Genomic DNA, 12779 nt, shown 5'->3' with positions numbered 1-12779 from the left:
CTAGTACTAATTGCTTTCTATATTTAAATACCTATGCAGATCATTTTAATACTCACAATTCCAAACAGATTGTTATAAAAAGAAATCTCTTTCCTTTGTTTCCAAACAGAATCAACAGGGTAGGTACACTTTTATTTCATACAAGTCACACTACTGAAACTAAAATGCAAAAGCAAGAGATTGGCATCTACTTAATTATTTTAATTATTTGTAACTAAAAAAAAGAAAATCATCACAAAATTTAAGTATGAGACATCAAGTCACTAAAATGACTTTATGTCACTTTTATTTAAGTAGGAATGATGTATCTTTGACTAGTCAGTCATTAAGGAAAAAGGAGAATAAAACTGCAGGCATCTCAGTTCCTTAGATTTGACTGTTTCAGTAACAAGAACTCAAAGAACATTTTCCTTGTCATTTAGTAACAATATCAGTGCAGATAACTAAAAGTTTAATATTGTTTATAAAAACCAGAGAATGTTTTGTCCTGACAGTTTAAAAAAAATGGACATTATAAAATACAAACAGTCACTAACTTCAAGAAGATTTAAACCTGTAAGAATTTGAGAGCTGCTTCAAAGAGAAACATTCAAAACAAGAGTGAACTTCTAATTTTGCATCAGGGGCCAAAACTTGCCATATACTCAAAACAAATTATGTTCATCTCCTCCAGTTATACAAAAAAAAAAAGGTGGCATTACACAGAACAAATTCATTAATTCTCCTAGCATGTCAATGAAACAAAATGAATGTGGAAGAAAAATGATAAGACTCAAAGGAAGAAGCTGCAGATACAAAATGAACATGGCCAACACAAAATCTTTCACATACCCTGGTTCACAGACATCTATCTGCTTGGGTTTAGGCTTCTTTCTGTTTTGTTTGTTTTAAATCTTTCAAGTATAGCACTCTATTTCCTAAGAGAGAAACTTGAAGAGAAAAATTGAAAAGACATCTTAAGTAATAAGATTTAGTTATAAAGGTGAGGTACTTGCATTTGTATTTTGGGGATGACAACGTGGTACTTGACAATGTATTTGTATTTAACTCAAAAAAGACATATTAACATGTTAAAATGATTTGTTATAATCTTTAGCCAATAAAATATTTTTGACACTATGACCAAGTTATTTAGACAGTACTACCATAACAAGAATGCCACATGAAAACCCTGTGTTAGTTCTTAAAAGACCAAAGACTCAACCTTAAAAAAAAAAAAAAAAAAAAAAGCAACCATTTATACTTACTAAGAAAAGCAACTTCAACTGAATTGCAGAATATGCTTTTCAATCACAAAAAAAAGAAAAGAACAGTGATCTGAGTGGTCACATCCTGTGCAGAAACAAATCTGATACAAAAGTGGTAACAAAAGATCTCTGCGCTGCTTACATTGTAGGAAAAAGGAAATACAGTAGCTGATAGATGGCCCTCCAGGTAATCAACTTTAAACCATATTGAATGCCTCTGAAACGATTAAATTTATTTGTGAATTAGTAAGAAAGCCCCACCACCATAAATAGTACAATATTTAAAAATAAAAAACAATATTTATATCTAAGTATCTTTGTACTGTTAGACCTCTTTAAGTGCAGAAGGTGGTTCAGGTTTTGCTATTGTCTTCTTCGTTGTAAATTAAATAAGTGCCCATATGCTTTATAAAGTTCGACTCAATTGCAAAAACCAATTTAAATCAGAGTATGTTATCAAAGTTGCATAATTTCATTTGGGACTGCCAGCAGGTTAAAGTCTTGAATCAAGTCTTTAACAGTAATGCTCAGTTTTATCAACTGAAAAGTTAAAAAGTTCTCTTTTCTTCATTATCCTCTTGACCTTTTCCTTCTGATTGATCTTCAGACTGCAATTCCTAGTTTGCAAATAAAAGAATGCAATATGCATCATACTTCAAGAAAAGACGACGAAGGTGAACTAACATGCTTCTGGATCTTTTCCCTGCTCCTTTCGACCTTCTTGATTATTTCTGACACTACACACACTGAAGAGGTGAGACCCAAAAGGAACAGCAGATCTGCAAGAGAAAGTAAGTTGGATTTTATGATTCTCTCAAAGATTTTGCTGGGAAGTTTTCTAGCATTTTAACACAGCCTGTTTCACAAGCATTCCAAAAAGGCACAAACTGACGGAATTAAAAAGGATGGGAGAGGGGTCTTAAAAAAAAAAAAGGATGGGAGAAATTTTACAGGGTATGCACAGCCACATGAGTCTGATTCCTGGCAGAGCATATGTGGGGCCCCTGAGCATAAAACTGGGGATAGTCTCTAAATCTGCAAGATATAGGTCAAAATCATACACATACCCGTCCTCAAAAAAAAAAAAGTTCAAAAACAAGAAGGCTATAGTGACCATATACTACTTTCTCTGAACCATGATTCTTAATACCAGAACAAACAAGAGAAACTTTCTATTGAATAGTTCACACAGCCATACGACAGCCTTTCACAAGGGTTGTTCAAAGAGTAGTAACTAATTTGACTGAAAAATGCCCATTAAAAAAAACTTACATATTTCATCTAAAAATCTAGGTTATCTTTCAAAGGGCATGTTTTTACCACAGTATCCATGCCATCTCAGACTTACTAAGTGCTTAAAAAAATTTTTGTCTCCTCATAATGTTTTATAAGAGGATGAATATAAATTTATTCAAATACTGAACCTGGACTGGAGAGATAATAGGATGGTCCTTGCCCTGCAATCAGTATCATATATAGTCCTGTCCCTCAGCGCAGGATAAATCTGAGCACAGGCTCAGGAGTAAGTTCTGAGCACTACCAAGTATGGCAAATAAGTAAGTAAATAAATAAATAAAATAAAACCCACTAAAACTGGCTCAATTTTAAGGTAAAATTGGGAGATATGAGGAAAGAGACCATCCCAGGGTGCTTAGGGAACCCTATGGTGCCAAACAGAGAGCCTCCATCCATACAAAGCAATGCTTGAGCCATTTGAGACATCTCCCTGATTCCACAGTAAAATTTAACTTACAACAAAAGAAATATGATGATGTTTAACTTATTTTCATAAATACCCTAATTAAAAAAACAAGAATATAAGGTAAATTATAATAAAATGCATCATTTCTCATATTTAGATACAATGATTAATTTTTAAATGTAGTGTACCATTCAATGCACACAAAAATGTAAAAGAAGAATGTCTGGTTAACATTCTTAATGAAATTTTCTGATTTTTCTATAAGGTTTTTATTCCATAAAATTAAAATGTACTTTGGCAAGTAAGAAAAGCAAACTGTTTATTAAAATTAAAATTTTAAAGAACAAGCTGATTGCTTCAGTGAGCTTAAAATGGAAAGTTATAAACCTCAAGTGCTCTATATTGTCTAATTTACTCAGAATTATCAAGTAAATTTTGACAATTGATAACCTATAAAAGTAATTTCAAATTTATGTTACTAAATCAAGCAAATAGAGCATTATTCTTCTGAGATCACTTTTAAAAGGAAAATTCTATTAGTGCAAAAGTGTTAGAAAAAGCTAACAAACGTTCATCTAAAATATAAAAATTATAAAAATAACTTATGTTTACCCAAGATACTTAGGCTCTCGGTCTGAAAAACTTTCTGAAGTGGAGGAAAATAAATAACTAGTAACTGTCCCATGATGGATCCAAGAACTGCGTAGCAAAACATTTTATTACTGCAGAGTCCGATTTCAAGCACAGATTTGGTCTGTTGGCAGAAAAGAGAATTTAATTACTACCCCTTTCTTATATAAACTATTTTATTACTAGTTATCTTCTATTAATTAATTTATAATAAAGTCCACAGTGCCAGTGCCATGAAATCTCTTCATGTTAATTATAATTTTGAAAGAATTCCAATGGAGTAAGGATAATTTTTTCCTGGTTTTTGGGCAAATCCAGATGTGCTTAGGGCTCACTCCTAGTGATGCTCAGGGTATGTGGTGCCAGATATCAAACCCGAGTTGGCTACATCTGGCCACTTAATGCACTGTACTATATACCTCTTGCCTAAAATAAAAATAAAATTTTAAATTTTTCTTTATATCAAGAAAGTATCTTCTTAAAGAGAAGTACTCTCTTAAAGAGAGTACCCTATATTGAAGGTGGGAGAAGGGGAGTAAAAGACCTAGAAAGAAAACGTACTTCAGCATTCCAAAACACAATCTGTTCTGAAATGAGAGAATAAACATCTTAACAGAAAACTAAGGTTGGCCCTATGTTAAGAAGATAATAACGTAAATCGAAACCTAAATCCAAACCTATTACTTAGTTACAGATAATAAGAGAATAAAAATCGGAAATTGACACAGGTTATTACTTTCATTTGCTAGTTGAAAGCAAAGTTTATATTCCCAAATATCTCCCCTGGCCATGTTGATATATTTGTACAGGAAAGCTAATCTGGAACTTATTGGGTATGGCCCAAAAAAAAATCACACACTCTGCTCAATTCCATTATCCTTGTCTACTTACTATTACAGCATGAATCAATCAGCTAAGATCACCTAAGGCATACCTGGGATCTGGAGCTTAGTGCATTGAACATGTCAAAAAATACAAAGCATGTGAAAGTCATTGTTGTATCTCGAGGAGTTATCACATTGTCTCTTAGCTGCCAAGAGGAAAAATATGAATAATTTTTCAGTGAGTGAATTTACTGGACAAACACTGCATGCTTATTAAAATTTTATTTCAGTTAGAATGAAACAACTTAAGACAAAATATAAGTTATGTATATATTCCCAATATCCCATTAAATAACTAATGAATAGCTATAGTTTTCACAAAGTAAACATTTGAATACTTGTTGAAGTAATTGTTTAAAAAATTAATTATATGGCTAAAACAGATATTTGTTTATTGTTGGTTTGGGGGCCTCACCTAGCGGTGCTTAGAGAATAATTTTGACTCTGCACTCAGGAATTACTCCTGACAGGCCATACAGGATGTCAACATCAAACCCAGGTCAGCTGCATGCAAGGCAAATGCCCCACCCACTGTGTTATTGTTCTGGCCCCTGAAAACAGATTTTTAAAACATCTATTTTCAGTATTCATTTTTTTTTTTTTTTTTTGGTTTTTGGGCCACACCCGGTAACGCTCAGAAGTTGCTCCTGGCTTGGGGGACCATATGGGACACCGGGGGATCGAACCGCGGTCCGTCCAAGGCTAGCACTGGCAAGGCAGGCACCTTACCTTTAGCGCCACCGCCCGGCTCCCTTCAGTATTCATTTTTATCAACTCTAACCTCTAAGCTCATTTTAATAAACTAGAAATTTAAATAAAGATAAAAATAAAGCTGTTTTAAAGATAAAAATAAGATCTTAAGATTTTTATCCCACCCCCTAGTTTTTGCAGTTCCCTCCAAACTCTTAATTCCTCCACATAACAATGAAAGAACAAAGGGGGAGGGGGGAGAGAGAGAGAGAGAGAGAGAGAGAGAGAGAGAGAAAGAGAGAGAGAGAGAGAGAGAGAGAGAGAGAGAAAAAGAGAGAGGAGAGAGAGGGGGAGAGAGAGGAGAAAGGAGAAAAGAGAGAAGAGAGAGAGAGGAGAGAGAGGAGAGAGAAAGGAGAGAGAGGGGAGAGAGAGAGGAACTCTTAATTCACTGCTGGTGGGAATGCTATCTAGTCAGTCTTTCTGGAAAACAATACAGATATTCCTCAAAAAAAAAAAAAAAAAAAAGAAATTGAGCTTCCATAAGATCCAGCAATAGCACTCCTAGGGATATGCCCTAGGAACACAAAAACACAATACAAAAATGTCCTCTGTATGCCTATATTCAATGTAGTGCTATTTACAGTAGTCAAAATCTAGAAAAACCCAAGTGCCTAACAACATATGAGTGACTCAAGAAACTGTGGTACATCTACACAATGAAATACTATGCAGTCATAAAATCTATGAAGTCATAAAATTTATGAAGTCATAAAATTTATGAAGTCATAAAATCTGCCTTATACATAAATGGACATGGAGACTAGCACATGCTGAGTGAAATGAGTTGGAGGGAGAGAGATAGACACAGAATAGTCTCACTCCTCTGTGGTATTTAAGAAAAATAAAAGATAGTATCGTAGTAATATCCAGAGACAATAGAGATGAGGTCCAGGACCAGCCCATGATATGAAGCTTACCACAAAGAGCTGCAAGTGTAGTTAGAGAAATAACCATACCAACAACTATCATGACAATGGTAGTGAGAGACAGGGAGTGGGGGAAGAGGGAGATAGAAAACATTGGTGGGGGAAAGTTGCACTGGTGAAGTGGGAAGAATAATATATTTTATGAGTGAAACCCAACTACAAGCATTTCTACAACCAAGGGGACCAGGAAGGAGTGATTGAGGGGAAGGGAGAAGAGAGGGAGGAATCCTACTATCATATAGCAGCCATGTCCTTAAAGCAGCTAATCCAGAGGACTTACCTCCCGCCAGAAGACAAACAATGTCCCACAAACAATTATTATTGATGAAACGAGTATTTTTAGTATTAGGTTTTTAGTCAAAATGCTGTCCTTCCAGTTGCGTGGAGGTTTACGAATGACATCTTTATCCACTGGTTCTACTCCAAGGCTAAAACACAAATAAAATGAATTGTTTTAAAGTTTTAAGATTCGAATTTACTTTCAAAGCTCATTTACCTCAATAACCCAGAAAACTGTTTTCTCATGGAAATAAAACAATGAAAATCTTAGTTATAATTGTCAAGGGGTAAGTGATCAATATTTTTAGGTATACACTTTCATATACATATACATAATTGCATATACATATGAGTTTGTTTATTTTATTTTTGGTACCAGGATCAAACCCAGGGTCTTACAATTTGTATTTCAATAGAGATATTAGAAATATCTTTTTAAGCAAGGATATTTCAACTAAACTTTGTTACAAAGGTCACCAAGAGCTAGAAAAGTAAGGAAGTGACACCATTATAAAATATTTAAGATGAGGGACCGGAGCAGTGGCGCAGGCAGTAAGGTGTCTGCTTTGCACGCCCTACCCTAGGACACACCAGGGTTCAATTCCCCGGGCATCCTATATGGCCCCCAAGCCAGGAGCAATTTCTTAGCACATAGCCAGGAGTCGTCGCTGGGTGTGGCCCAGAAACAAAAAACAAAAAAATAAAAATTAAGATGCTTTCCCTTCAAGTTTCTAAAATTGAAAGCAGAACCTAGGTAACTACTAAACTTGGAGATTTCCTCCATTATCTTCCATACTTTAAAACAAAGATTTAGAGGTGAATGACTGCTGGAATTTTCAGAGTGAAAGTTTCAGGTTTGTGCTGCACAAATGGCATCACACATCATACTTATAACGAACAATACAGCAAAGATTTCTAAGAATACTTTGAACTTAATAAACAATTACTCTTCCCTTGCCTTTCTGCTATGCTGTTCCAAAACTCTTACCTCTGAGCTGGAGGTCCATCCATAATAATATTGATCCATAAAATCTGCATGGCATTGAGAGGATTAGGAAAGTTCATTAATGTAGCCAATGAGATTAAAGTTAATGCTGCTATACTCCTGTTAAAAAAGAGAGTCTAACATTAAAAAATCTGTCAGCTAAATACCAATTACATATTATATTTTTAGCATGTTTATACTTTGTTTGTAAAGGCTGCATTTCCACGTAAACTATAGTTCATTCATGAAAATGAAGCTGACTTAACTTTTATGATTTAAACATGTATTTTAACAAACATAAATTTGGAGCAACAGAAAACAAATAGATTTTAAAAAATCTGTGTTCGAAATAGTACTGCTAAGCAATAGTTATTAGCTGTAGTAATATTTTGATTTTTTTTTTTTTTTGGTTTTTTTGGGCCACACCCGGCGGTGCTCAGGGGTTACTCCTGGCTGTCTGCTCAGAAATAGCTCCTAGCAGGCACAGAGGACCATATGGGACACCGGGATTTGAACCAACCACTTTTGGTCCTGGATCGGCGGCTTGCAAGGCAAACGCCACTGTGCTATATCTCCGGGCCCAAATATTTTGATCTTTTTAAGATCAATTTTTATTTTAGAATCAAAAACGAATAAAATGAGAGCCGGCGTGGTGGCGCTAGAGGTAAGGTGCCTGCCTTGCCTGCGCTAGCCTAGGACAGACCGTGGTTCAATCCCCTGGTGTCCCATATGGTCCCCCAAGCCAGGAGAGATTTCTGAGCTAGGAGTAACCCCTGAGCGTTACCGGTGTGGCCCCAAAACAAAACAAAACAAAAAAAGGATAAAATGTGTCAAGCCAAGTGGAAATCCTAAGATTTGACATCCATTCTTTGGCGATTAAAGGAACTACTAAACAAAGCAAATGGAAATCTTATAATTAGAACAAGCCACTATTTTTAAATTTCAAAACAACTTTTAATCTCTGGATACAAGTCATTTTCATTGTGTAAACCTTATACATAAATAAGCCACAAAAAAAGAGATCAGAATAAAAAGAAAGATCAGTAGTTCTGGGCATTTTCTTTAAATTCTACTTTTCATAAAATTTATTTCTCAGATACTTGGTGACAACCTTCTTAGAAACTTACGTGCTCAGCTGGAATCTAACAAAATTTTTAATGTTATTATAAATTCCTTTACCCTCTTCAATTGCAGACCTGGAATTTAAAAAAGAAAAAACTCAATGTAATCACACAAAAATAATATACTAAAACAATGGAGCACATTTTGAAAATAATTTTACAAATGACAAATCCAGCACTAAGAGAATCTTTTTTTTTTAACACCATTAAGTCTAGGAAAAATGCTAATACATTCTAATACAAGGAATTACAATTTAAGATTATTCTATGTTACATTAATTTCATTTTATACAATATTAAAATATGGGGCTGGGAAGATGGCGCTAGAGGTAAGGTGTCTGCCTTGCAAGCGCTAGTGTAGGTCCCCCCAAGCCAGGAGCGATTTCTATGCGCATAGCCAGGAGTAACTCCTGAGCATCAAATGGGTGTGGCCCAAAAACAAAAAACAATATTAAAATATTTAGGTCTTGGGGCCGGAGAGGTGGCGCTAGAGGTAAGGTGTCTGCCTTGCAAGCGCTAGCCAAGGAAGGACCGTGGTTCAATCCCCTGGCATCCCATATGGTCCCCCCAAGCCAGGGGCAATTTCTGAGTGCTTAGCCAGGAGTAACCCCTGAGCATCAACGGGTGTGACCCAAAAACAAAAACAAAAACAAAAACAAAAAAAAAAGATTTAGTCTTAAGATATTTCAACATTTGTGGGAAAGTGCTTGCCTGAATTTGATGATTCCCTGTTGCAAAAAAAGGGGGGGGGGGGCACTAGAGCGATAGCACAGTGGTTGGGCATTTGCCTTGCATGAGGCTGACCCAAGACTAACTGTGGTTCAATCCCCTGGCATCCCATATGGTCCTCCAAGCCAGGAGCAATTTTTGAGCACATAGCCAGGAGTAACTCCTGAGCATCACCGAGTATGGCCGAAAAAAAAAACAAAACGAAACAAAAATACAGTTTCAAGATTCATGTAAATTTTCTCCTTCATCTGGTTCAATAAAGAAAAATGTTTATGGGTGCTGAAAAGGGATAACGTGGTATGCATGATACCCTTTCATTAACAAACCAGTGTCAAAAAGAAAAAAAGGAAATGAGAGAGGGAAGAGAGCGAGAAATCAAAAATTTGCTTATACATGGATGGATTTGGAGACTATTATGTTGAGTAAAATAAGTCAGAGGGATAGAGATAAGCACAGAATAGTCACCAATTAAAAAAAAAATCCAGTATAATAGCAGCACCTAGAGACAACAGAGATGAGGGCTGGAAGGACCAGCCCATGAAAAAAGTTTGCCACAAAAAGTGTAAGTGCAATTAGAGAAATAACTACACTAACAGCTACCTTGACAATGATAGAGAATACAATGCCTGTCTTAAAGACATTTTAAGGGGGAGGAGAGAGGTGGGGAAAGGAGGGACAATGGTGGCAGGAAAGTTGTACTGGTGAAGAAGGGTGTGCATTTTATAGCTGGAACCCAATTATGAATATGTTTGTAACCAATAGTGCTTAAATATATTATTAAAAATTAGGTTAATAAAGCACCTTATAATATATAATTGCACACTGTCACTAAACTGAGTAATATTCTGATCATCCCACAGGTAGGTAATTATTGGAGAAATTAACAAGATTCAATTGACCTCTACCTTGAAGATTTGTAAACTGGTCCCAACAGATATTATTCAACTTAAGATTGAAACAGTGTAAAAGAGATGATACTATTTAAGCGTGATAAACTGTCTCATGAATAAAGGACAATATGAGAAACTACTTGTATAAGGAAACAAGTTCAGGTATGAACCAAATATCCTTTTTAATTATATTTTTGGGCCAGAACCAGCAGTGTTAGGTTTTTTCCCTGACTCTGGACTCAGAGATCACTCCTAGAAGGGTTTGGAGACTATATGGAGCTGGAGATCAAAACAGGAAGGCTAGATGCAAAGTACGCACTTTCCCCACTGTACTACCTCTCCTGCTCAGGTTAGCTATTTCCTAAAAGAATGGTCCCATCAATTATTACTTTCTTCCTATTATAAATTACATTCTCTGGCAGAAAAAAATTAATCAATCTAATAAATAGTTTAATTTGTCCAATGCTGAAATACTACTAATTCTTTCCCATTTGAACTATCTATTGGGGCAACAGCTCTGAAAAGTGTTCATAAAATAAAACTTATACGATGTATGTGATACATGATCTTTAAATAGAAGTAATTTCATATTTATTTAAAAACGTACATGATGGTTTGAAAGTCGTCGTCCACCAGGATCATATCTGCTGCCTCTTTGCAAACATCTGTCCCAGTCTGGCCCATCGCAATTCCAATGTCTGCAGCCTTCAGAGCAACTGCATCATTTACTCCGTCTCCTGTCATGGCTACCACAGACCCGTTCTTCTGAAGAGACTGAAGCAGGGAGGAAAAGATTTCCAATAAAATAATGCTTCCCCTTAGATAATGATATAACAAATCTTTCTCATATAATTCCATCTTAATTGTACAAAATAATATCAATTTTCCAATAAAGCTTTAATAGATGGATGGTTTAAGAAAAAGATATTTTAAAAAGAATGCAATTATTTTGAAGTTTCAGAACTATAGGGCTAAAGACTGATCTCTGGTCGATTAATTAGACAGTGATTCCTGAGGGTTCTCCGTAGGGGTCTTCTTCCAATTTTTCTGGAGAAAAATTCGTTGTGATTTGTACAATGCTAATGACATCCTAAGGAGGGTTTTTGACAAAGCATTATCCAGTTCAAAATGTATAGTGCAGAAGGTTAAAATACTCTTAACTACACAATGACAGGTTATTAAATCAATACTCCATATTTGGTTATTAGTCAATACTCCGTATATTTTTTAATAATATATAGTAATTGTTCACAGTCCCCTAATTTTTGAGGGGGCTCTATTTAGTGACTAAAAAATTACTGCTGTTAACACTTAAGATAGATTGACTATAGAAGTCTATCATAAGATATTTCAATATTGTTCAAGTGTTTAAAAAAGGCATTTCAGATATTTCATTAATATTTGTCCCTGCATCTTCTCATACTAACTAAAATCTTAGTGTTCCCATGGAAGACTCTAAAAGGTCACTTACATGCTTCATCAACATTCCAGGTAACTAAATAAATGTAATGAAAGATGAACAGTAGCATACTGTCTACTGAGATAAGATTTGTTTTCTGGGAACTCACCTTAATGATTTTCATCTTGTGTCTTGGACTTGCTCTGTAAAATACTGCAACCTGTTAAAATACAGGATTCACTGAAAACCTTCAATGCTAAGGATATTATAATAAGGCAGACACTTATAATGAGGATAAAATTTTAGCTTAAATTATATTCAATTTGTCACAAGGGTCATTTGTGGCTTGCACTATACACTCTAACTTGCAGGAGTTTTCTTTTCCTTTTGGTTTTTATGGGCCACACCCGTTTGACACTCAGGGGTTACTCCTGGCTATGTGCTCAGAAATCGCCCCTGGCTTGGGGGGCACTATATGGGACATCGGGGAATTGAACCGTCATCTGCCCTAGGCTAGCTCTTGCAAGACAGATGCCTTACCTCTAGCGCCACCTCTCCGACCCCTAACTTGCAGTTTTTGGCATGATTATTTCAAAGCTACCACACAAATATGTAACCCAATATATGCCATATATTTAAAATCTAAAAGAAGGCTTTACTATTAAAATGTTTTAAAGACAGAACAGACTTTTTTTCCTTGCAGATCCCACTCATGACACAGACATACAACTTAGATGAACTTTTCCCTTCATTCTAGCCTCAAGACATAAAAAGAAAAACAGTGGCTTCTCAAGGACCATGGTGCCTTTAAGTGTTTCAAGTGTCTGCTTCTGTGCTGATGAAGAGGTTACTTCATCAGCTTCTCTTCTACTTTATCTCCAATTATTCATAGGATCTTATCTCTCTGAATTATTTCTTAACCCTTAGCTGATTACTTCTCCTCAGACCTTCAGTAACCCAATCACTAAGCCCCATCATCAAATCTTTCTGTATCCTCTAATCTTTTTCATCAAACACAGCCATCCCTACAGTCCTCTCAAACAGTTCCATTAGGGGGAGTGAGGCCTTCCATTCTCCCTTCTTCATAGAAACCTCATTCTGAATGTCCTGAGATGATACATCCCACTAATAGCAGCTAAGCTACTTCCCACCCACTCTTTTCCCACCCTCACAAAATCCTTAGCTTCTGCCTCGTTAGCACCCTTTCCAATGCTCCAGAAGTTACTGTCTACACCCA

General features: G+C 35.7%; 1 protein-coding gene across 2 annotated transcripts in view; it reads right to left on the bottom strand.

Annotated features, from left to right (window-relative positions):
• Positions 1-269: 269 nt before the first annotated feature.
• The window catches only part of ATP2C1 (ATPase secretory pathway Ca2+ transporting 1), a 135861-nt gene continuing 123351 nt past the window's right edge, over positions 270-12779 (bottom strand). For both annotated transcript variants that reach the window (XM_049766498.1, XM_049766499.1), the window contains exons 20-27: positions 11712-11762; positions 10751-10917; positions 8531-8599; positions 7407-7523; positions 6420-6567; positions 4514-4609; positions 3562-3703; positions 270-2026 (exon numbers count right to left, since the gene is read on the bottom strand). In XM_049766498.1, coding sequence (XP_049622455.1) covers positions 1896-2026; positions 3562-3703; positions 4514-4609; positions 6420-6567; positions 7407-7523; positions 8531-8599; positions 10751-10917; positions 11712-11762 — 921 coding nt within the window. In that variant the 3' untranslated portion in view covers positions 270-1895. The remainder of the gene's footprint in view (positions 2027-3561; positions 3704-4513; positions 4610-6419; positions 6568-7406; positions 7524-8530; positions 8600-10750; positions 10918-11711; positions 11763-12779) is intronic.

The sequence above is a fragment of the Suncus etruscus genome, chromosome 20 (genome assembly GCF_024139225.1).
Source record: "Suncus etruscus isolate mSunEtr1 chromosome 20, mSunEtr1.pri.cur, whole genome shotgun sequence".
Lineage (NCBI taxonomy): Eukaryota > Metazoa > Chordata > Mammalia > Eulipotyphla > Soricidae > Suncus > Suncus etruscus.
This window is presented reverse-complemented; position numbering and strand designations above follow the sequence as displayed.